Source organism: Polypterus senegalus, chromosome 14 (genome assembly GCF_016835505.1).
Source record: "Polypterus senegalus isolate Bchr_013 chromosome 14, ASM1683550v1, whole genome shotgun sequence".
NCBI classification, from domain to species: Eukaryota; Metazoa; Chordata; class Cladistia; order Polypteriformes; family Polypteridae; genus Polypterus; species Polypterus senegalus.
Window position 1 is genome coordinate 141,725,887 of NC_053167.1, and position 25,506 is coordinate 141,751,392.

The 25,506-nt window shown below is 41.1% G+C and overlaps 1 protein-coding gene across 3 annotated transcripts in view; it reads right to left on the reverse strand.

Annotated features, from left to right (window-relative positions):
* Positions 1 to 25,506, reverse strand: part of fggy (FGGY carbohydrate kinase domain containing) — a 155,690-nt gene that overhangs the window by 117,338 nt on the left and 12,846 nt on the right. For all 3 annotated transcript variants that reach the window (XM_039734715.1, XM_039734716.1, XM_039734717.1), the window contains exons 3-5: positions 22,021 to 22,132; positions 20,144 to 20,295; positions 122 to 210 (exon numbers count right to left, since the gene is read on the reverse strand). In XM_039734715.1, the coding sequence (XP_039590649.1) occupies positions 122 to 210; positions 20,144 to 20,295; positions 22,021 to 22,132 (353 nt within the window). The remainder of the gene's footprint in view (positions 1 to 121; positions 211 to 20,143; positions 20,296 to 22,020; positions 22,133 to 25,506) is intronic.

Consider the following 25,506-nt stretch of genomic DNA (forward strand, 5'->3'; position numbering starts at 1 on the left):
AGAAGGTTTTTTCTCATAGGCCACTGGGTGAGGATTTCATCAGAAGAGAACGCACAGAGTGAATGGAGTAACCTTGACAAGGGAATCACCAAGTACAGAAAAAAATGTACAAAAGAATTACCTTGAGAGGCACGCGGTGGCCTTCCAGGACAAGAAGTCTGGCAGATCAAAAAAGTGTGCAGCTTTGTAAAAGCAAGTCTCCGGCAAGTTCTAGAAACAAAGACAAACACAACTGGAGTGAGGACGGTCAGTGTTAGGAGTTGAAAAAGGTAGACGGACGGACAGATAGACAGATAGGTAGGTACAGCGGGGAAAATAAGTATTGAACGCGTCAACATTTGTCTCAGTAAACAGATTTCTAAAGGAGCTATTGACATGAAATTTTCACCAGATGTCGGTAACAACTCAAGTAATCCACACATATAAAGATATCAAAAGAAATAAGTCCATAAATGAAGTTATGAGTAATAAAGTGGAATGACACAGGGAATAAGTATTGAACACATGAAGAAAAGGAGGTGCAAAAAGACCTGGAAAGCCAATAAATCAGCTGACATTTGTCACTCCTGATAGCCCCCCATCAGTGCAAATGAATATCAGCTGCTTCAGTCCTAATTGATGGCCTATAAAAAGGTTTCTCATTACCAGCGTGTCACACAAGACACCTCTCATGACGGGTAAAAGCAAAGAGCTCTCTCAAGACCTTCACAAACTTATTGTTGATGGCTTTGGTGACGGGCGTATTTCTGAACACCGTTGGGGCCATAAATGCTATATATATATATTCTGTACATCTATTACATAAAAAAAATCCTGAGACAAAACAAGACTTTCTGGAAGATTTTTGACGTGAGATTTTTTTCAAGTCCAGCCCTCCTCTCAACCATTTTCAACCACAAACTCGGTCCTCTCACCTCTCATTGGTGTAAATACTTTTGTCAGACGCAGTTCCTGCTCTCTCAGCGCTTATACATTTTTATGTTTTCCTCACTAAGTTCCCAATTAAAGAAGACGCATTCTGTCCAAATTGTACTGATGAATTTCATCACAAAGGGTTATCAACAGAAAAAATGAGTACACGGGCAATCCTAGCATTGACAAATGATGAAGTCAAACGAATTCAAGCGAAAATTGTCGATCGGTTACACGGCAAATTGGTTAAATATGTATCATTAGACTCTACTTAAACAGTTGGTGGTGATGGTGAAGAAGATGAAACCATCAACTTACAATATCATGAAGAATATCTACAACCGTTAACACCGTCCAGTCTCCCACTGCATGAATTACTGTAGAAAGAAGGCTGTATCCAAGAAAGATAATGTAGTACATCATCAGGGGATAACATTAAACACCAAAGGAGATCTTGAAATGCCATTCAAATTAAAATGTTTACAGTTTCCCGTTAGAATAGCTTCTGCAAAGACAATTAACAAATCACAGGGACACATTTTCGAAAAAGTCATTTTGTTTAATAGAGAGAAAGAAACGATACTCACTCACGGGCAGTTGTACGTTGCGTTGTCAAAATGTACCTCCAAACACAGAATCAAAATTCAATGTCATAGATGAAAAGTTAATTCAAAAAATTGTTTTACTGAAGTTTTACAGTAAAAGTGTAAGTTTAAAAAGTATTTGTGTGTTAATTTCAAAGCCAAACAGAACGAAAACGTATAACGCAACAAATACCTCGAACGCAACATGAAACATAATTTTCCTTCAATTTAGTACATTTTTACTATGGTTAATTACTCGCTGTGATGTAAAATAGTTAGTTCTATTATGCATATGTAACAATTCCCATGAAAATAACAATCTGTTTAAATTGTACATACACATCCCCATACGCAAGCGACAGAACTGCAAAATGGCTAGCGCGTAGCGCCCACCCGGGGGTTGGCAAGCGAAGCAAGCAGGGGGCAGAGCCCCCTAGTACCGTATTTATGCGTGTACCACATGCACATTTTTTCCCGAAAATTAGCATTAGAAAATCAGGTGCGCGTCATTCACGAGGAAATGTAATTCTGTAATGTTTAGTACTTCTGCTTGGGCTCGCTCGCTCGCTCTCTCTCGTGTGTGCTCGCCGCTCTCTCTCTCTGTGTGCTCGCCGCTCACTCTCTCTCTGTGTGCTCGCCGCTCTCTCTCTCGTGTGTGCTCGCGCTCTCTCTCTCTCGTGTGTGCTCGCTCGCTCTCTCTCTCTCGTGTGTGCTCGCTCGCTCTCTCTCTCTCGTGTGTGCTCGCTCGCTCTCTCTCTGTCTCTCTTGTGTGTGCGTGCTCGCTCGCTCGCTCTCTCTCTCTTGTGTGTGCTCGCTCGCTCGCTCTCTCTCTCTCGTGTCTGCTCTCTCTCTCGTGTGTGCTCGCTCGCTCTCTCTCTCTCTCGTGTGTGCTCGCTCTCTCTCTCTCTCGTGTGTGCTCGCTCGCTCTCTCTCTCTCTCTCTCTCTTGTGTGCTCGCTCACTCGCTCTTTCTCATGTCTGCTCTCTCTCTCTTGTGTGTGATCGCTCTCTCGCTCGATCACGCTCTCTCTCTCTCTCTAAATGATTCCTATACAATCACAACGCACGTTGTACAGGGGGCAAAACGATTTTCGCGAATTTCTTTGTAAAAATTAGGGTGCGCGGTACATGAGTAAATACGGTATATATATATAATGAGACTTTAAAGAGCAAAAAAGGAGCTGTCAAAGGCTATATTCCATAAAGCACCATTCGTAAGTTTGAAATCAGAATTCAAAAACAGAGAGTACTGCACTTACAATAGCCTCCATGCTTCAGAGTGCATTCAAAATGAAGTGCTCAGGTTGTAGAGCTGAGGTGGTCTCTCAAATGCAATAGACAGGTGGTCCCGTCTCCTGGGGATCCACCCACAAAATGCAAGGAGTATGAAACAATTGCAAGAGACACAAAGATACTAAATGTTAACCAAATAGAATAAAAATTACAGATAATACATAACCAAATAATAGAAGAACAAAACAATATTATAAAAAAAAACAATGCAAAGCAATGAATGATACTGAAAGAATAGCAAAGAAAATAAAAAGAAGCACTTTAAACAAGTGCCTGACCATAACAGAATCTGTCAACAAAACTACAAAATACTTTAAGAAACAAAACAGAATAAACAGGAACAATGAGAAAACAAACTAAAACCAAGGAGAAAGCCCTGGCAATAGCATACCAGCCGGGCCGTGTGGGCACAACCTACCTCATCTGCTTCAGGTCATAACTAAATTGAAGAGCCTAGTCAGTTTCCAGGGGTGTCTGTAGGAGGCGCTGTGCTACATAAGGCACACTGACACAATAAAATGTTTCCAAAGGCTTTTTTAATACAGACCACCCCCCACAACACCTGTCCCCCCTCTCAAGATGAAGCTTATTTACAGTATGTGAATGTCGGCTGCCTGGCTTTACAGGGAATGAGCCGCACTGATCCCGGCTACAATGCACCTCGCCAGGCCAGCTGTACTGGGGAGACACAAAAATATTTGTGTGGTATTTAGGGCTATGATAATCAACAGGGGCACGGGGTGGGCTGGGCGGCATGTCTGTGAATGCACTGGCATTAAGCTTTTACGGGTGACCTGGCACAGCATTCTAAGCTGGATAGACGGCACCATAGGCAGCCTCAAAAGTGAAGACCAACATGTGGGATTGATCTGTGCTGTGAACCCCCTGAGTTACGGCCTCCTTTCAGTCCACCATTCACTTTTAATGGGTCTTAAAAAATATTAAGGGATGTCATATACAACAGACCCTGCCATTAGAAGTATTAAAGACACTTCAAGTCAACTGGCAACTTTAAATTGACCCAACAGGACAAAGTGTAGGCGTCAGTGTGAAAGACCCTGGGGTGGCCTGGCACCCCGTCCAGGACCGGCTCTCAACTGGGGCCTGTGCTGAAAGCGTTAAACAGGTTAAATAAATCAAGTCAGACGATATATGTATGTATGGCATAACATTCAGGTGTGTAACTGATGCAGAAACTGGAACATTTCACAATTTTTATTTACTTCACCCAAGAGTCACTTATTACATTTTTGTTCATTAAATAGTTTTGTATCAATGAGTCGCATTCAAAAGTAACCGCAATAACAGCAAGCAAACCCATGCATTAGTAGACACCATTAAATACGTCCTTTTTAACAGCCCTTTACAACAGAGTTCAAAATGGAGCACAAAGAGGCTTGAGGGGGCTCAACGACTTTCATACACAATTCAAGTGATGTGACAATGAAATCGAGTGACATGTGCTAGTGGTAAAGGGTCTGTAACTAATTGTTATTCAATTTTCTTAAACACACCATTTTTAACAGTTGTCACACGTGTACAGAGGAGGCAGCAAGGGGGTCAAACTACTGCTGACACACAGGTACAGGGGGTAATCAGGTGGGCTAATGCCTCTTCTTCCCTCCCTACAGGTGCAGTAAGACCAAGTCTCCTCCTCCCGCCTCCGACAGCAGACCACGCCCTCTGATGACCTCTTTCCTTCCAGACGCCCCGCCTCTTCCCCCTCCTCAGCAATAAAAGCCAACAGCCTTGCTCTACAGTCAGTCCTGTTTTTGGTCTCAGTCTCCACAGACTACTCGGCGGAGAATCACACCGCTCGTTTTTCCCCCTGCAAACCTCACAATTTACAGGATGGATCCCCAAACCTTTTCCTTTGTGTTCTGTCTCTATTTAGACAGTACACCCAATAGAGTCACATCTAATAATTAGGGATTGAAAAGCAAATATTAATACAAAATGGCCAATGGCAGCATAAAATCAGTATCGATGTTACCATATGAAAGGAGACAAGGAACTGAAAGAAGTTTCCCACCTGAAACTTGGTCTCGTCTGTTGCGAGAGATGGACGTCTGAAGCGGAGCTCCGCTAGCAGCGGTGTTATTTTTCATATTATCTTCTTATTATCCTGAGATATCCTGCATTTATCCAACCTGCAGGTACTACTATAGTATATGCAAGCATATATAAACATGGCCAACAAGAAAGGGACTCAGAAAGAAATGAAAACTAAAGCTACATCCAAGCTCAGTCCAACAAGTCCAAGTTCAAGCTCAAGGTACGGCCTTTCAGAGACTGACCTGGTTCAGATGGGCAAAAGCCCAGGACTCCTCGGGACCACGGTCCACTACATCGTCTCCAGCTGAGAGTGAAATGGGGAGCGAATGTATGAGTGCGAGTGACACAGGTCACGATAGCTCCCCGATTGGAGAAGATCATCTGAAACTGGAAAAGGCCTTGCAGTCCGCGCTTTCAACTACTCCACACGAGCCGGGAACACAGGCTGTAATAGAGCCCACTGCCTCACCTACGGTGCACGAAAGCAAAACGGATCTGTCTGAACTGAATGTGATGATCACTGAGCTCAAGCAAGAGATAAAGAAAGATATAAGGAAAAGCGAGAAGTCAAATGAGAAGACAAGTGAAAAGGCAAATGAGAAGCTGCGACGGGAGCAGCAGCAGGATAATAAAGACTTGGAGAAATGCATATATATTCGCTTTGAGGCAGTCTTTAAAGATATGCTGTGTAAAATTGAAGAGCACATTCAGGAAGCCACGTCTAAACTGAGCGCACTTGCCGATCAGATGGAGGATGCCAAGGAGACAATCACGACTCGGATTGAAACAGCCGAAAATCTAGCTGCCAGTGCTGAAGGAAAAGCAACAACTGCCAACTCTGAATGCAAAAAACTCGGAGACAGACTTGCTGCTCTGGAAGATGGAAGCAGAAGGAATAATATTAGAATCGAAGGTCTACCTGAGAATCGTGAAAGTCCAAACCCAGTGAAATTCGCAGCTGAACTATTTTCTAGCATAATTGGAGAGGACTGTAAATCAGATTCTGAGATAGCAGCGGCTTATCGCATACGCGGATCAAATACCGTTAGACCTAGGTCTTTTATTATCCGCTTCGAGAGATTATTATTTAAGATAGAGGTGATGGCACTTCTCAGACACAAGGAAGAGATTATATATGAAAATAACCACATTCATATTTTCCCTGGTTTCTCTCCCGCAACAGCTGCTAAACGTGTAGCCTTCTACAACATTAAACAGCAGTTACGGCAAGCCGATATCAAATACAGCCTCTTGTATCCTGCCAAACTGAAAGTGGAAGTGCAAGGTCAATTCTATGTCTTCGCCAGCAAGGAAGAAGCAGAAAAGGAATTAAGAAAGCTGATCCCGACACTATTCTGAAACACAATAGTGAGTCGTAGCCTGTCATGACATGGCAAGGATAAATAACCTACTGTCTGATCTATTTGTAAGATACGGGTTTTATAATTCTACATCCTCTTTATTACTCGGACTCTATCTGTTTAAGTTTTAATTACAGTTATAGATGTGTGCGTTTATTTTTTATTATTATTTTTTTTTTTTTTCTCTACCCTAAAGGAGACTGTTTAACATCATACCCTTGGTTTATTGTTACTGTTATTATTGCATTAAGACTTACTATGCTTATTCTGGACCACTTTCAAACACCATTCCCTGGTTTATTATCTTAATACTTTAAGATTGCTGAAGATTATATTTTAAGTTTATAGTTTGTTAATGATTATATTTTAGGCATATAGTATTTAGACTATATTGGCAATAGATATCTCTATTTTTACTCCTCAAACGCCGCTGCGTGGGGGGCTTGTTTTGCTTTGGACGTGCTCTGTCTCTGGGTGTGTCAGAGGACTGAGACTGCGTGAAGTGGGGTCCAGCCTCACGTGGGGAGGCAAAATGGGAGGGTGGGGGGCTAAGGGGGGCTATATCTATATCTAATCTATCCTTTTAATCCTTATAATTATACCTACCAATGTAACAATAGGCTGCATGGCAATAACTCTTGGGGAAATAGGAAATTAAGCTGTCTCACTTCCAGTTAAGACTCTAAAATGACATCAAAAATTCAGAATCAATGTCTCCATGATGGGACAGTTAACTTTGTGAGCTGGAATGTTAAAGGCCTGAATCACGAATTAAAGAGAAAGAAAGTACTCTCTCACCTAACAGGTTTAAATGCTAAAATAGTATTTTTACAGGAGACCCACTTACTAAGCAAGGATCAGTTCCGCTGCAAAAGGACTGGACTGGCCAAATGTTCCATTCTAGCTTTACAAAGAAAACTAGAGGTGTGGGAATTCTGATACATAGAACAGTACCATTTGTAGCATCAGATGTAGTATCTGACCCTGAAGGGAGATATGTAATGGTCATGGGAAACTTATCTAACTGTACAATGATTTTGATGCACCTAATGTTGATGATAAGGAATTTATACAAAATTTATTTGCATCCATTGCCAATGTGAACACTCATAAAATTATAATGGCTGGGGACTTTAATTGTGTTTTAAATCCACTCTTAGATAGGACTTCTATCACAGGGGATGACATCTAACACTGCAAAGATAATTACAAAGTTTATATCTGATCACAACTTATCAGACCCCTGGAGGTTTTTAAACCCAAACTCAAGAACATATTCTTTCTACTCACCAGTACATCATTGCTACTCAAGAATTGATTATTTCTTTATAGATAATAATTTCTTGCCTACGATTAAATCTTGCAAATACGATGCTATTGTTATTTCTGACCATGCACCTCTGATCTTGGAGCTAAAGTCACTAAGCCCAACACACTCACCTAGCAGATGGCGTCTCAACCCGCTTCTATTAGCAGATGAGAATTGTACAGAATTTATATCCAAACAAATCAGTTTCTTCCTAGAAACAAATACATCCTCAGAGATTTCTGCAGGAATACTCTGGGAAACTCTTAAGGCCTTCTTAAGAGGACAGATTATTCATATCTTTCCCACAGAAATAAATTAGAAACCAAGACAGTAGCAGAGCTAAAAAGCAAAATTACTAGAATAGATGAAGAACATGCCAGGCTTCCAAGTGAGGCTCTACATAGAAAAAGGTAGGATCTGCATTCAGAATTCAACCTCTTGACAACTAAAGAAACTGAACAACTAATTTATAAATCCAGACATCATTACTATGAACAGAGAGAAAGCTAATAAGCTTTTAGCTCAACAAATCTACAAGCAAGAAGACTGCAACGCAATCCCAGTAATCACCAACACAAACGGAGACAAAATCATCGACCATAAAAATATAATGCACACATTTACAGACTACTATAAATCCTTATATTCTACTGAGTTTAAAGAAGACAATACACAAACTAATGCATTTCTGGATACATTACAGATACCACAAATAGACAATTTTAGTGCGGAGGAACTGATAAACCTCTGGCTTATCAGAATTACTAGATGCTATAAAGTCACTTCAAGGCGGGAAAGCAGCAGGCCCTGATGGCTACCCTGCAGAATTTTATAAGAAATTCTCCACTCACCTAGCTCCCCTCCTATTAGCAACATTTACAGAAGCCAGAGAGAATCAAACTCTTCCTCAAACTTTTCGCCAAGCATTAATCACCGTCTTTCCTAAACAAAATAAGGACTTATTGCAATGTGCATCATACAGACCAATTTCACTTTTGAATAATGATGTTAAAATACTTTCAAAAATCATAGCTAGAAGGATGGAGAAAGTGCTCCCTTCAGTAATATCACAAGATCAAACTGGATTTATTAGGGTCGACACTTACCTTCAAATCTCCGACACCTGTTTAATGTAATATACTCACCAACTAAATCAAACACCCCATAAATATTATTATCATTGGATGCAGAAAAAGCATTTGACATGATTGAAGGGAAACACCTTTTCACTACATTGGAGAAATTTGGGTTTGGCCTGAACATTTGTGCATGGATCAAACTACTGTACACCAATCCAGAAGCTTCAGTTTCTATCAACAACTTTTCTTTAGACTACTTTAAACTAGAACGTGGTACCAGACAGGGATGCCCCTTGTCACCACTGCTATTTGCAATCGCCATTGAACCATTGGCTGTTCACTGTCATAATACTGATTAGATAAAGGGGATTGTCAGAGAACTGGAACAGAAAATTTCTCTCTATGCAGATGATATGGTACTGCGTATATCAGACCCACAAAATTCTGTGCCTGCAGTCTTCACAGCACTTACAGAATTTCAAAGGATCTCTGGTCTCAGAATTAATCTGAATAAAAGTGTACTCTTTCAAGTGAATTCTCAAGCATATAATATTAGATTAGATACCCTACCCTTTAGTTTTGCCAGATGTCACTGCTATTTAGAGGCTGTTTGCTCTTCACTATTCATACACGTGCAGGGAACCAAGGTCAAATCAACAAAGCTACGTAAATTTTCTTCAAGAAGAGAGAGTCGAACTAAAACATAAGGGCAAGTTTTGTCACAGTTTACAGCCGATTACCGTACTCTACCCGTCCTCTAAGTCAACATCAGCCCTGAAAGAGTTAATATTAGTTAAAACACAGTAACTCATTGTTGTGATGTAGGATTTTGCATATAACTTGATAAATGTTTTGTATGTTTTTTTTTATAATTTAGGCAAACCAAGTGGTGAGAGGTATTCATGTTTGCCTTCCCCCATCCCCCTTTTTGCGACTGTCTCTTTGTAATTTTATGACAGGATTTGGGGGGATGTGTCTTAAACCAGTTTGATCTCCCACACAAAGCCAGGTTAGTGTAATATATGGTCTTGGGGTTGGGCAGGAGATAAGATGTTCTATTTCACCCATTGGTCTGAGGTATGGCTGTTTGGAATTGGCTTGTCTCAGAGGCCTTCAAGTACCATGATATCCTATTGGTTCTAGGAATTGGAGAGAACATCTATACATGTACTTGCTCAACCACATTCTCTCTCTCTCTGACTGACTGACATATGATGAAGAAGCATCTCTCTCTGACTGACCCACATATGATGAAGCATCTCTCTTGCTAACCTGTGATGATGAAGACAACACAATGAAGAGCACAGCTCAGCAGCCATATTGAACAGACATGTGGCTGAAAGCTGAGCACCAACGATGCCTTAACTAGAGACATTTTAAGTAACTGCAAGTCTGTGTGCCACCTGAATTACACATCACCATTTTATCAGGTTGTATGGTTGCCAATATTCAAATGTACTTTGCATTTTGTTATTATTTATGAATATTATCAGTAATACATTATTTTATGTGTAACTTAACTCCTGCTTGTCTTTTTACTACATCTAATTGCCTGAGGTTATAGATATAGAAGGGAAGGTGGGGATTAGTTATATACAGTGGTAAGTCTGTGAGATTAGGTATTCTACGGCTACATATTAATAATACAATAGGGGACAGTAGAGCAATATATATATTACTCTACCAAGATAAAACACTCATTAAAATGATATAAGTAAGTAAGAACTTGAAAAGGAACTGATTTATTGTATAATGGTAATACGAATGGCACACAATGGGCAAGAAGATCAGGGGCATGCTGCAATTGTTCATGTATATCATTAGGAGGTCTGCGTGCCACAGAACAAAGGGTCAGCCTCCATAGCATTAGTCCCAAGCGTCACAGGCTGCAAAGACGCATCTGCAGTAAGCGTTAAGAGCCAATGATTACTCAGGCTGTAAAAGTGGTAAAACGTTAGTGCTGAGCATTACTCGGGGAAACAATATAGGCATGTTTTGTGTAAGTGACATGCCCGAATGTTACCCAGGCAACAGGGCAGACACTTCTTCTTCTAAACTCATAATGGCGTTTTTCAGCAGCCCAGGGGCCTAATGTATAAACGGTGCGTACGCCCGTTTCCACGCTCACATCGTGATGTATAAAAACTAAACTTGCCATAAAGCCACGCGCATTCTCACGCCAGCTCAATCCATTGCGTATGCAACTTTTCGGCTTGGTTTTGCAAACTGGTGTCACCAGTAGCAGTGCTACTGTTCCTGTGTGGTTTCCCTTTAGTTTTTAGATTAACATCCCTGACGCGACTTTATCAAATACACTGATATTAACTGAATATCGTTTATAAATTTAAGACATCTGATTGTAATCAACCTGTAACAATATACAGGGGGTCCTCGGGTTACAACATCGCGACATACGACGTTCCGAGCTTACAACACTCATTCCCATAAAAAGTTAAAAAAAAATTGAGACGTGAGTGTTTCGGATTACGCAGTTAGCATCGTACTTACAGACTTACGGGGGTGAACTAGTTTGGTTGCGGGTGGCGAAAGTACGCGACATATGAGTGAGGGAGTTTGCGAACTACAGTAGCTTTGTTGCATGCTGTGAAAGTGAAAGCACGCGGTGTATGAGTGAGGAAGTCGAACTTACAACGCTCACTCCCATGAAAACTTAAAAAAAATGAGACATGAGTGTTTCGGCTTATGCCATTAGCGTTGTACTTACAGACTACGTGGGCAAACTAGTTTGGTTATGCGCAGTGGAAGGATACGCAGTAACACAGCAAGGGAGTTGGCAAACTCGTTTGGTTGCACGCAGAGGAAGTGTTCAATTTGTGTTGCTTTGTTTGGCAACTTTTTGGCCCTTATCATGGCTCCTAAACAAAAGTCAGAGTCTTTAGATGGTAGTGTTTCGAAGAAGAAGAAAGCCATCACGATGGAAGTGAAATTAGACATTGTAAAGAGATCAGAAGGAATAAAGGTAAGGAATTTATTTTTACACTAATTTTTGTCATTTTTTCTGTTACTACAGTACAGTATATTTATGTCCTTTTCCTTTTTCTGTGGCTTAGTTGTGTTTTTATGTCCTAGATTATAACTTTGCAAATGTGTTAGGATAGGTAAGTGACTTAGGCTAGAGTGTGTTTTGACTTATACCAAAATTCAGGTTACATCACTGTTGTAGGAACGGAACTGTGTCGTAACCTGAGGACCCCCTGTAATGTTAAACAGAATGGCCAAACTATTTTAAATACCATAACTGCTTTAGCGTTGTTACTCTCTCTGTACCACTCAGAGTATTTTAACCCACTGCATCTGAGTGTGGAACCACAGCTGTACAGCAGCTGATCAGAAAGCTCTACGGCGAGTTGTCTCAGGAGCGGGGAGAAATCTCAATGTACAGCTTCTAGCCCTGGAGAACATTTACAGCACATGCTGCCTCAGCCAAGGGTACAGTCTTTTGAACTTCTCCCATTCGGCAAACGCTTCAGAGCCTTTCCGGCACGAACCTCGAGACTCAGAAACCGTTTCTTCCCAAGAGCTGCAAACACACGCAATCAGTCCTTCAAGTGCTCCCCATAGAACTGTTTGTACTTTGAATTACAATTACCTCGCTGTAAACTTACACAACAACTTTATGAACCATTTGACTTATCTGCACGATACATAAGTATATGAATCTCATTGTACCATACAATGACAATAAAAGAATTAAATTCAATTCAATAGAAGAAAGCGTGTATTTACAGACGACTGGCTTCTAAGTCAATTTAGATTTCCAGGCGCTATCTTCTTAGAGCTCTTAATATCATCTTTAAGATGAAATGCACTAAACTATGTATATTATATTATACAGATACATTTTTAACTTCATTTAAATAATGTATACTCTTAATAATTAAATGTGTGGGCACGGTGGCGCAGCCATAGAGATGAGGTGATGGGCAGTCCAGGAATTGTTCCTGCCTCGTGCTGTATGCTTGCTGGGACTGGCGCAACCCTGGATGGACAGATGGATGGAATAATTAAACATGTACTACGAAGATATTTCAATGTTCCTTAAAGGTTTTGAAAAATCTGCAATCTAAGCTTACAACTGGCTTTATATTTATTACAGAGCTCATTGTGTGGCGATTGGTTACGTGGAGAAAGAAAAGGAAAAACAGGCATTGAGGCTTGGTAGGTTTGAAACAGACGGTACTGCTGCATTAAATTATTTCAAAGAGTGTCACACATGTCCCAGCAAGCATCTTGCGGGAGGCAGGAACAATCTCTGGATGGGGTGCAGGCTCATCGCTATCACTGCACCCCCATGTTTAATACATGCGTTAATTAATTTCAACATGAAAATGATATCAAGTATACATCTTAGTATTCTAAAATGTTCGGAGAACTGTAATATTATAAATGTAATATATACTGGGTCCTGTTGGCCTAATAGAAAGCCCTGTTTAAGAAGAACGTAGTGATTCAGAAGCATAAAGCACATAGAAGAACACATAGAGTACACAGCATTTAACGTGCTGCTCTAGTTACGATGGGATCAGAGAAACTAGTAAATTTAACATTGATTTTAAGATTAAGTGTATGATGTTCTACAGTAAAACCTTGGATTACGAGTAACTTGGTCTGCGAGTGTTTTGCAAGACAAGCTAAAATTTTTAATAAATTTTAACTAGATACAAGAGCGAGGTCTTGCAATACAAGTAGAACGTACATGCTTTGTCTGCTGAGCATCACGTGATCACAACTGAGCGGATGCTTCTTTTCTCTCTCTCGCTGCAGGATTGTGGGTAATCGTCTCCCATTCTCGGTCTCAGTCGGCGTGCCACGCTCATATAGTCAACATCTGCACACGTGTATACTGTGTACTACAGCATTGGGACCACATGTGTGTTGTAACGTGTGAGTCCCTGACTTGCACCCCAAAACACGAGGCTGAGTCCCAGTACTTCAGCAACACCATCTTTATTCAGGTTGAAACAGGAACAGCACAGCTATTTATTGTAGCGGGATCTGCCGCTCTCCTATACACAGACACAGCAGTCAGGCAGGGCCATGGCCAGGTTAGTGACCAAGTAATACCGTGCCCTGCGCATTTATAATGTTCCTTGTATCACCCATCGACGGCAGGCGCTTATAGCAATTATGTCCGCAATCTTTTCGGATTCGCTTTTACGGCAAACTGCTACAGCGCGGGGAGCCTGCGGTTGCTTTGGGACAATCTTCCGTGTGTCGTCCCATTGGGTGGAATCCCAAAAGAGTTTAGAAATCTTACAGTGCGTAAAGCATTTTTTTAAATTTTGTGTCCAAGTGTAGTGACTCTTCAGGCAAAAGCAACTGCTCCTTGGTAAAGTCGCAAAAAAAGAAGATTCCAGTGAGCCAACAGACAGCAGGAATTCCGTTAGTTAAAGTGAAAGTTGTCCTACAACAACATTTATTTATATAGCACATTTTCATACAAAAAAATGTTGCTCAAAGTGCTTTACTTGAAAAATAGAAAAATAAAAGACACTGTAAGAAAATAAAATAAGTCAACATTAATTAACATAGAATAAGAGTAAGGTCTGATGGCCAGGGAAGGCAGAAAAAACAAAAAAACTCCAGACGGCTGGAGAAAAAAATAAAATCTGCAGGGATTCCAGACCACGAGACTGCCCTACACAATAACCCTCCTCTCTCTCGTCTCCCTCACACCAGCCACGATTCTTTTCCAAGGTAAAGTGCAGCTTAATTTTTTTATGTATTTTTACTTTATATTTTGTATTAATCATTTCTATATGAATATTTTTGGGTTGTGGAACGAATCATCCGAGTTGCGTTATTTCTTATGGGGAAATTCGCTTTGATATACGAGTGCTATGGAACGTTTCCGGAACGAATTATGCTCACAATCCAAGGTTCCACTGGAATTTATTGACAAAATAAACTATGAGATTAAAGTGGACATTTCAACTTTTTTTTTAAATTGTTTTTCTTTTCTCTATACCGTAATACGCATCTGTATGATACTCAGACAGTGGAATGCGACTTGGCTTTTCACGTTGATTTTGATAACAGACCACTTCTTTTCTTATTCCAGGCACTGTGCAAATTTCTGATATCGAACTTTTGAGTTTGTGCATCACTCAATCAACTTCCTTTTGTTGCTTATACCAATTCTTAAGCCAACAAATAGTACGTTTCTCCTTGCCTCCTCTTCGCAGCCGCTGAAATTCTTTTTTTTTTTTTTTTACGTGCTTTTGCCATTATTTTTTAACCAAACACTGAATGGGGACAGTAATATTTATATTGATTTGCATATTAAAATATGCAAAATTATGGGAGTCGGGGTGGGATGATGGGCATGTGCATGAGCGTTACTTTTCACGCCAATTGGGATTTATGTAGCGTAAGAACATGAAAGCTGGCGTACGCACAGATTTATGCATCTGGATTTTTTTGTGCGTATGCACATTTCTGTTTTTATCCACACGGCATGTTTTAGTGTGAATTCTACGCACAGTGTTATACATGAGGCCCCAGATGTTGCACACTCTTGACAGTGACATGAGCAGACAAAGTGAATCTGCCTTCGGGCAGTGAAATTGAAACGGACAGTGAAATCGCAAGTGATTCTGATGCATCTGAAAGTGACACTCGTGTCAAGCTGATCAGGATCAGGAATCAGGCTACTATTCTCCCGACTGTGACGTTGGATTATATATTTCACCATGCTAAAAAAATACCACACAAACAACACATTTTGAGAGTATATTTGTTATTAGCATTATTTTTATTATTATTCATTATTATGATTTGTATCATTTTTTATACTTTCTACACTTCTGACTTTAATTTAGTATTTTGCACGTTTTACAGTAGAGACATCAGATTTAATAAATACAGTGGAACCTCGGATCACGACCATGATTCGTTCCATAACTCTGGTCGCAACCCAATTTGGTCGTGACCCAAAGTAATTTCCCCCATAGGATTATACGTAAATACAATAAATCCATTCCAGAACGTACAAGCTGTATGTACATATATTTTTTTTAAGATTTTAAAGCACAAAAATATATTAATTATACCATAGAATGTACAGTGTAATAGTAAACTAAATGTAAAAACATTGGAATAACACTGAGAAATCCTTGAACAGAGAAAACTAACATTGCAAGAGTTCACGCCTTACGAACCACTTGCTGTAAACACTTTTTTTTTAATGAGTTTTAAGCACAGGGAAAAAAATGAACATTTGAAAAATCCGTAATTTATACAAAAACTAACCATAAACAACCAAGAAAACTAACCTTCCATGAGTCGAGTTCTGGCATGAAGGAAGTGAGGAGGAACTGGGTGGAGAGGAGATTACAGTTTTGAAGTAAAGTCTGTGACGATGCGGGTTCGCTGAATGCTCCCATTTCGCTTCCAGGAGCCCTTAAACCCGTCTCCGTCAGTAACGTTACCGATGAGCATGACAGTGAGACGCTACAATGGAGCAATTGGATAGTGCAAAAAGTGCCAAGTGCTTTTATTAAAATAAACAAAACAACAACCAAAAACAAAGTCCAAATTAAATAAAGTGCAGTGCTTTCAGAATCCTTCAATAAATAAACGATCCCATAAAAACAGAAGTGAAGTGGAGGTTAAAATACAATAGAAAAAAGTCTTCATTAAATACAATGAGGTTAAAACAATGCTCGAAGCAGTCTCTTTAAAAGTAAGCCCAGTGCATTATTTAACTGCCTTCTCGCGCTCTTGTTCGCGCTGCACAGGGAGAGACTGAAAATGTAAGGAAATCATCGGCGCATACAAACCGTCAGGGAAACTGGCCTGTTAGTCACCCGAGTGTGTGGTCATGAACAGATGCAACAGTCTGGCGTACTTTTTGCTCCGAGACGTTCGTGACCCGAGGTTCCACTGTATGGCATTTTTTTTTACCTAAAAAATTCAACACTTTTTATATGTTTTTTCAAGAAAAAATGCAACGCTAAGGATGTTAAGCCTCAGAAGCATCACACCTGCTGACGCCACTGTCCATTTTTGAACCCGTCCTATACATCTGGCGATTTGGGCGGCTGTGCCTTGCCCATGTTATTAATTAGTTTATACTCCATTTAGCTGCATGTTGACAACATCGTTTCCTTGCAATAATAATCTGCACACAGTATTGTTCGCTGCAGTGGGCTGGCGCCCTGCCTGGAGTTTGTTTCCTGCCTTGGGCCCTTTGTTGGCTGGGATTGGCTCCAGCAGACCCTCGTGACCCTGTGTTAGGATACAGCGGGTTGGATAATGGGTGGATAGTATTGTTCAATCAATTCAGTCATTTATGTGCTTACATAACCGCTTCTGGAGAAGTGACATCCTCTTGTACTCTATCAGTTGGCTTCCCTAAAGTACCAGGAGAGGGCGCTGCTGTGTGAGCTGTCTGTACTAACCCCTACTTTCTCTGCTGTTCTTTTTCCGGTATTCTGTGGTGGCGATCTGCAGCACCACCACCTGATCAAATCACCGTGATGTCCCAACATTGATGGATTAAAGGCCAGAAGTCTACATGACCGTCATCATCAAGTTCTTCCTTATGAACCCTGAATACCATGAGGACTGATTGAGGTCATTTATGTTAGGTAGAATGCCTAGAAAAGGGGCTGGGCGGGTGGCCTCAGAAACCCTGCAGATTTTATTTTTTTACTCCAGCCATCTAGAGTTTTTTTTTTTTTGTTCTCCCTGGTCATCTGACCTTACTTTTATTCTATGCTAATCAGCATTGCCTAATTTTATTTCTTATATATTTTGTCTTTTTTCTCTTTCTTCATCCTGTAAAGCACTTTGAGCTCCATCATTTGTATGAAAATGTGTGATAGAAATAAATGTTGTTGTTGTTTGCATGCATGCATTGATTTAAAGGAGTAAAAACAGGAAAATGTACAAAATGTTCAAGTTCAAGCAAAAACACTCTTAAGGTAGAACTGAAACAGTAAACTTGTACTGAATCCGTCTCCAATATAAGACAGACAAGTTCAGGAATTCACCAAGGCCTATCACTTGGAGATTTTGAGATTATAAAACTTCAAACAGCACAATCGGTTTGAAATATATGAACGAAGATTGAATCATCTCAAATTGACATAGGGTGGCACTGCAGTAAGGACGTCACGTTTCCCATCCTGGGTCATCCCTGTATGGAGTTTGCATGTTATCCTTCTGCCTGCATGAGTTTCCTGCTGGTGCTCTGGTTTCCTCCCACAGTCCAAAGGTGTGCAGGGTGTTTGGTGTGTGAGGGTGTGTGTGTTCACCCTGCGATGGACTGGCGCCCTGTCCAGGGTTTGTTCCTGATTTGAGCCCCAAGCTACCTGAGATTGGCTCCAGCCTCCCCGACAACCCAGGGCTGGATTAAGCGGGTTAGAAAATGACAAGGCAAATCGGCACAGCATGGCAGACATAGACGTAGGTGGCAAAGTAAAATCAAATCTACAACTGAAGACTTTCAATGTATTGCTAAAGACTTTTTAAGTTCAAAATAAAAGCATCTCTTAAACAGGCTTACAGTAAAATTTACATTAAAATTCCATAAATGCCGATCCCCTTTTGTTCATCACTATCAATAACTTGGTGATTACACACTAAAGAGCTCTCCATAGATGGAGAAACTGACACCATGTATCAAATGGATGACAATATTGTGTTGCTTGCATGCATTAGTGAGGATACGTTAAACAGGAATCATGGGCAGATGTTTAAAGCTATGATTATACTTTGATCTCATTGCATTATGTGATTATATTAGGCTACTCAGTTTAGAAGACGTCTGGGGCCCTGCAGCCACCTCTTCTTTTATGTCAGTGATTACTTGAAGCTAAACTCCTAGCTATTACTTCAAGCTGCCATTACCTGGACCTCCAAGCCTCACTCTTTTCTTATGTCAGGGATTGGCAGAGGCTCCATTCGTAGCTCTTCCACTATGTCATGGATTGGCTGGAGCTCCGCCCCCATCTTTTACTTTAAATCGGAGATTGAGCGGAGCTCCACCCCTGGTGCTTCCATTATGACAGGGATCACATGAAGCTCCGCCCCCATCTTTTACTTTAAATCCGACATTGCGTGGAGCTCCGCCCCTAGCTCTTCCTATGTGTGTGTCATTGTGCTTTGTACTTCATTATGTCAGACATTGCCTGGAGTTTCACCTCTAGCCATTCTTTAATGTCAGTGAATGGCATGGGCTCCACCTGCAGGTCTTCCATTAGATCAGGGGCTGGGTGAAACTCAGCCCCCTAGCTCCTACCTTATGTCAGGCATTAGATACACCCCAGCTCTTTTTTATGTCTCAGTGAATGCCCAGAGGTCCACCCGTAGCTCTTAATGTCATGAGTTAGCTGGCACTCCTTACACAGTTCTTCCTCTATGTCAGCAATTGCCTTGAGCTCCACTCGACCCTCAGCTTTAATGTCAGTTACATGTTACTTAAAACTCCACCCTCCTAGTTTTTACTTTATGTTAGGCATTACCTGGGGCTCCAACCCTATCTCTTTCCTTAAATTATGAATTGGCCACAGCTCTGTCCTAAGCTCTTCCTTTATATGACAGAACGGCTAGAGCTTCACTCCTAGTCCTTCCTTGATGTCGGGCATTACCTGGAGTACTGCCTCTAGATCTTATTTTATGTCAGTGAATGGCCGCGCCTCCTCCCAAGGTCTTCTTTTATGTCAGGGTTGAGTTCTGACTCTCTATCTCTCTTCCTTTATGACAGAGATCAGCTGAAGCTCCACCCCTTCTTTTACTTTATATCAAGGACTGAATGGGGCTCCGCCCCTAGCCCTTACTTCATGTGAGGCACTGCCTGGAGCTCCACTCCGAGTACTTCCTTTATGTCAGACATTACCTGGAGTTCTAACTCTAGCTCTTCTTTTATGTCAGTCAAGAGCAGAAGCTCCACCCAAGGTCTTCCTTTATGTCAGGCATTAGCTAAAGCTTTGCCCCAATCTCTCACCTCTTATTCAGTATCAGGGATTAGCTGGGGCTTTACCAAGAAAAACTCAACCCAGGGCCTATGACAGATGGATGGCATTTGAAGAGTGTCACCTCAATTCAGGACTTTATTATTTATTAAACACTTTATTCTTTTCATTTAGCTTAAACTCGCCTGACATGGGATAGGAATTAATGTACCACAAGTAATAAAGATAGAGACTGGTCAGAGGAGAGGTGCACAGTGGTGCCCTCACATAGCTGCCCAATGCCTGGGATCCTTCACTCTTGTCATTCAGCACCCACTCGCTCCATGAAGCCAGCTCAAAGGATAAAGGCTGTACAACAGACTTGGCGCACCATAGGGGTTGAACAGTCCATAGGGCCACATATGGAATACAGTATATGCTCATTCTTCTCCAGTCACTTTTATTGGGCTTACCTCTTTTTACATTTTACGTTCATCACCACGATAGTGGAAAATATAAATAGCGAGGATGTGAGCAAATTGACCCACCACCAACAACAGTGAACTGAAACAACTGTGAGGTAAAACGAAAATGAAGACACAATGGCTGCAAACATACAGAGGATGATGTACCTGTTTAAGCCACATGAGCTTGGGGGGCTGCATCTCTGGAGACATCACGCCACCCACATACTGAAGCAGCCGGTGGCTCTTCTGATTGATTTCATTAGCTTGCTCGAAGGCTCTGTGGTCCATCCACATGATAATATTTCGCAAATTGTCTTCTGAAAGACAAGGAAGAAGTAACCGTGACCACCAATGAGGTAACAAGTGAAGAGGCAGAATGAGAAGCAGTGTGGGGTCAGAATAACCAGAAATGAGTTGTTATCAAAGAAAGCACAGAATATCAACCTTCATAAATCAAAGCACACAGTCTATGCCATTTCACTGCCTACCTGAAATTAGGAGTTATGCTGAGAGATTCAGAAAGAATCCAAAAGCTTGAGCACTATGTGCTGCGCCATCTTAAGGACAGACAGACAGACAGACAGACAGACAGACAGATAGATAGATAGATAGATAGATAGATAGATAGATAGATAGATAGATAGAGTGAAAGGCGCTATATAATAGACACATGTGGAATGGCAATTATCTGTGAAAGAAAATTTGTTGAGGTAGCACCCCTCTCAGCTGCATATCCACATATTGGTTGCTGAACTCACAGTGCACAGTACTGCCATCTTAAATCAATCGAGCTAAAGGAGATACCCCAACCCATCTCTAAAGACTAAATTGGGCTTTTGACTGCGAGGGCATCTTCTTTTCCCAGTGGTCTCACTCCATTTCACAGTAATATGGACTATACAGAGAGTGAGAGAAAAAGCTGCTGAGCATAGATTTGCCCCCTACCTAATCCCTTCTGACATTTTACACAATGAATGGCCTCAGCCCTTTACACAAAATTCAATATTAAAGAAGGGAATCTGAATGAACATATAATTCAGTTTTAAAATCACAAATTTCTTTATTCGAGGAACAGAGTTATCCTGTCACCCATTTAGTGAGAAGTCAAACAAAATGATCCCTTTAATTGGCTAACTAACTAGAAAGATTACAATATGCAAGCTTTCAAGGCAACTCAGACCCCTTCTTGCTTGCATATTGTAATCTTTCTAGTTAGTTAGCCAATAAAAAGGATCATTTTGTTTGACTTCTCACTATATCCATAATGGCTAAAATGGTACAACACCCTAGTACTACTGTCACCCATGTTGAAAAGTAATTGCCCCAATGCAGTAATTTCAGTACTTGGTTGAAGCACTTTTAGCTAATTTCACTAGTAAATGCTTTCTATAATTTGACCTCAGCTTTTCATGTCACCGTTGAGGACTTTCCGCCCACTCGCCTTTGCAGAGCTGCTTTAATTCAGCCACACCGGTAAGTTTGCAAGCATGGACTGCATGTTTCAGTAGTTCTGTTGGACACTTTCATGAAATAAGAGATTTCAGTTTTTCATTACTAATACATTAGCGGACCTTTCTAAGAACATGTGTTCTCTTAGTCATTATGGGTTTTTGAGTGTTGATTGGTTGGAAAAAATGGAAAATTGACCCATTTCAAATAAAATCTATCTACAACACAATAAAGTGTGTGTATAAAACATGTTGGACAGCAGATGATTTTCCCTTTCAATCCACCAGAGATGAGGTGTGTGCAGACCTCCTATCACCCGCTCCACTTTCTCTCTCACATAATGATGTGAAAAATGTGCCAAAGCAGTTGAAACATGATAAAACAGCACACCATGAGTAAGGCCCTTTTCTATCCATCCCTGACCTGATAGGCCCTGGCTTTCTGGCCGCTCCCTTCATGTCACCCGACACGTGTATGACTGCAGATGACTGAAAGCTAATGACACCGGCGGGGCGCCTGAGGACAACAAGTGTAAAGCACACCGGCCTAATGAACATTCACACGTGACGATATTACAGGGCAGCCAAACGCACCTTGAGCATTCACCGCTAGTGGCTGGAAATCCTTGTCCAGCACCACAAGGGAACAAGTGGCATCGAACCCGATCCCTCGGATCTCCCTGGCATCTACTCCTTGCATCACTTTCTGCAAAAGAAAAAGACAAAATCAGGAGCAGCCAGTCGAAAAAGATGCGGATACAAAGCAGACAGTGGCGGCCTATCAATAATTCAGGGGAAGGGGAGAACGTGCAGCGAGCGCGGTGATCTCAGCTCATTAACTATTGATGTAAATGTGAACTCCGCTAGCCGAGGGATGGCGTGACAGCTGCAAAGCCTCTTTAAAAAATGAAAATGGCTTGCAAGATCAGAATGAGTAAACTATGTCAACTCAAGCACCTATCTGCATCATTAGTAGATGGAAGACTAGAAGGGGCTGATGTCAAGTCTTGAAAACTCTACAACAGGCCTGAAAACACAAAGTAGGCCTGGAACTGAAACTCAAAATCAGGCTTGAGGCCTGGCCACACAAAAAAAAAAGAACTGTAAATGCAAAAATGGGAGAGGGCAACTGTAAAAACGCTGACTCAAAAAACAAAACAGGCTCTTTATAATAATAATTAGACATTAAGCCTGTTACAATAAGGGGCGCTAGAACAGTAGTGCATAAACATTAGTAGGAACAGACTACTGTATATTAAATGGCAAGGGACCTCGTATGTGGCTGTAATATGCGTCACTGTGTTGTGTGCCTTTAATTTTCTCTCTCAGTAATACTGGTTTGTATTTCCATAAAATTCCTGTAATTTTATCTGACAGTAATACAGTGGAACCTCAGCTCACGACCATAATTCATTCCAAAACTCTGGTCGTAACCCGATTTGGTCGTGAACCGAAGTAATTTCCCCCATAGGATTGTATGTAAATACAATTAATCTGTTCCAGACCGTATGAACTGTATGTAAATATATTTTTTTAAAGTTTTTAAATACCAAAATGAATTATACCATTGAATGCACAGCGTAATAGTAAACTAAATGTAAAAACATTGAATAACATTAAGAAAACCTTGAACAACAGAGAAAACTAACACTGCAAGAGTTCATGCCTTATGACCCGCTCGCTGTGAACACTTTTTTTAATGAGTTTTAAGCACAGGGAAAAAAATGAACATTTGAAAAATCTGTAATTTAATAAACAACCAAGAAAAGTAACATTGCAACAATGCATGTGTGTGTGTGTGATTCGCGCACAAATGTGTCTGTCTCTCGTGTGTTTGTATGTGTCTCTCTTAAGCGCGCGCCTCTGTGTCTGTGTCTCTCTCGCGACTCTGTGTCTGTCTGTCTGTCTGTCTGTCTGTATGTATGTATGTATGTGTGTGTGTGTGTGTCTGTCTGTGTGTGTGTGTCTGTGTGTGTGTCTGTGTGTGTGTGTGTCTGTGTGTCTGTCTGTTTGTGTGTGTGTGTGTCTGTGTGTCTGTCTCACACGCGCCTCGGGGTGTGTGAGTGTGTGTGTCTGTCTCGCATGCGCCTCGGGGTGTGTGAGTGTGTGTGTGTGTGTCTGTCTCGTGCGTGCGTGCGTGCGTGCGTGCGTGCGTGTCTGTCTGTCTCACGCGCGCCTGTGTGTGTGTGTGTGTGTGTGTCTCTCTCTCTGCACACACAGGGAATGCACAAGAAGAGTGCCGTGTGGCCCCGCACTTGAGCACTTCTCCAGAAGACACACACACACGGACACCTGGACGCACACAGGGGTTTTATTAAAGAGGATAATAATAATAATAATAATAAAAAGTTTATTCAAAAACTAGTACTGCCTTAAAATTTTTATTAAGAAGAAAATTAAACCTTTTTAAACTGAGCAAAAAATATGCCAATAATTATTTGTTAAGGATCTCTTTGTATACCACATTGTGAGTTCGGCCCTCTGGTTGTAATATGACCGAGCTGTGCGCTGAGCTTACTCTTGAGCATGTAACGTACAGTCGGCCATGTGAACAGTAATGTTGTCTCAAATCTCACAGCTTGGATTGCTGCTGTCATAATCGGTTTGAGTTTCATGGTTTGTTTTAATTACGACAGTATTTGCAGGACTTGTGTTGAAGTGACATTCGGCATCTGTCAAGCGTTGTAAGCACACAACCGGTTTCATCGATAAAATCACATCCAGCTTTTGAGAGTTTAAACATTCATAAACAGAAATCATCACCTGTGAATCTAAGATGTTTAAGAGGCATTGGCGGTTGTCGTAAGGTGTAAAATATTTGGCCATTTCAGTAAACTTGAAAGCGCAAACCAAACAATTCAGAGGCAGCCATCAACTCACATGCAGATCCATAGGTGAAGGGCTTAAGCATTTCACTCTTCTAGTGGTCCTGTGTAGTCTAATTATCTCCTGTACGTCATCAGTCCACACCTTGAACCTGTCCCAGTCATTCAATACATAAGACTCAATGTTCCTCCAGATATCAAGAGTGAGCCTGATATGGCCGTGCAATATGTAACACAGAGAATGGAAGAGTAGGTGCCATCTCCGGGCATGGAAACCACTCGGTTAGTGACAGTTCTTTGATCGATGGTGATCACCTCGATAGACATGTTAATGGGGGTACGGTTGGAATGATAAAGGAAATGGGTACCTGAACAATGTAAAGTAAGTCTAAAATACCTAAACAATAACTATAATCATAATAAATGAACAATAAAACAGCGGAGAAGCCGTGGATTAAATAAAAAGGCTGTAGTTATCAGCAGGAAGACGTGAATCCCGTGGCGAAGCAAGGAAGGGAATGTAGAGACTGAAATGACAGACGGGCAACCAACAACATGGGAGGCGTTGGGATGGGGGACCCAACGCAGCCTCACACGGTGACCGAGCTGCAGGCTATGGACGTATATATGTACATAAGTAGGATTCAGTTAGCGTTGGGAACCCGTGTACCAAATTTCTTGAAGATGGGCCTATAACTAACAAAGACAGTTGAAAAGTTCAATATGGCGGCCGACAGTGGCATCATACCACCAAAATAAATACCAAATTTCAGCCTTCTACCTACACGGGAAGTTGGAGAATTAGTGACGTTGGAAAGTTCAATATGGCGGCCGACAGTGGTGTCATACCATCGAAATAAGTACGTACATCGGTTTCGGTTAGCCCAGGGAAGCCGCCTACCAAATTTCGTGAAGATGGGGCCATAAATAAGAAAGTTCAATATGGCGGACGTTGTCGACCGTTATGACTGTTACGTGTAGAATTTCGAAATGAAACCTGATTAACTTTTGTAAGTAAGTTGTAAGGAATGAGCCTGCCAAATTTCAGCTTTCTACCTACATGGGAAGTTGGAGAATTAGTGATGAGTCAGTCAGTCAGTGAGACAGTCAGTCAGTCAGTCAGTGAGGGCTTTGCCTTTTATTATTATAGATGACTTTCAGAAATGGCAAAGGTCCATTTAGGAACTGGCAATAGAAAAATAAATGCACAGTCAAGGACATAAATCAGGGTTGAAACACACAGGGAGCAAAACAA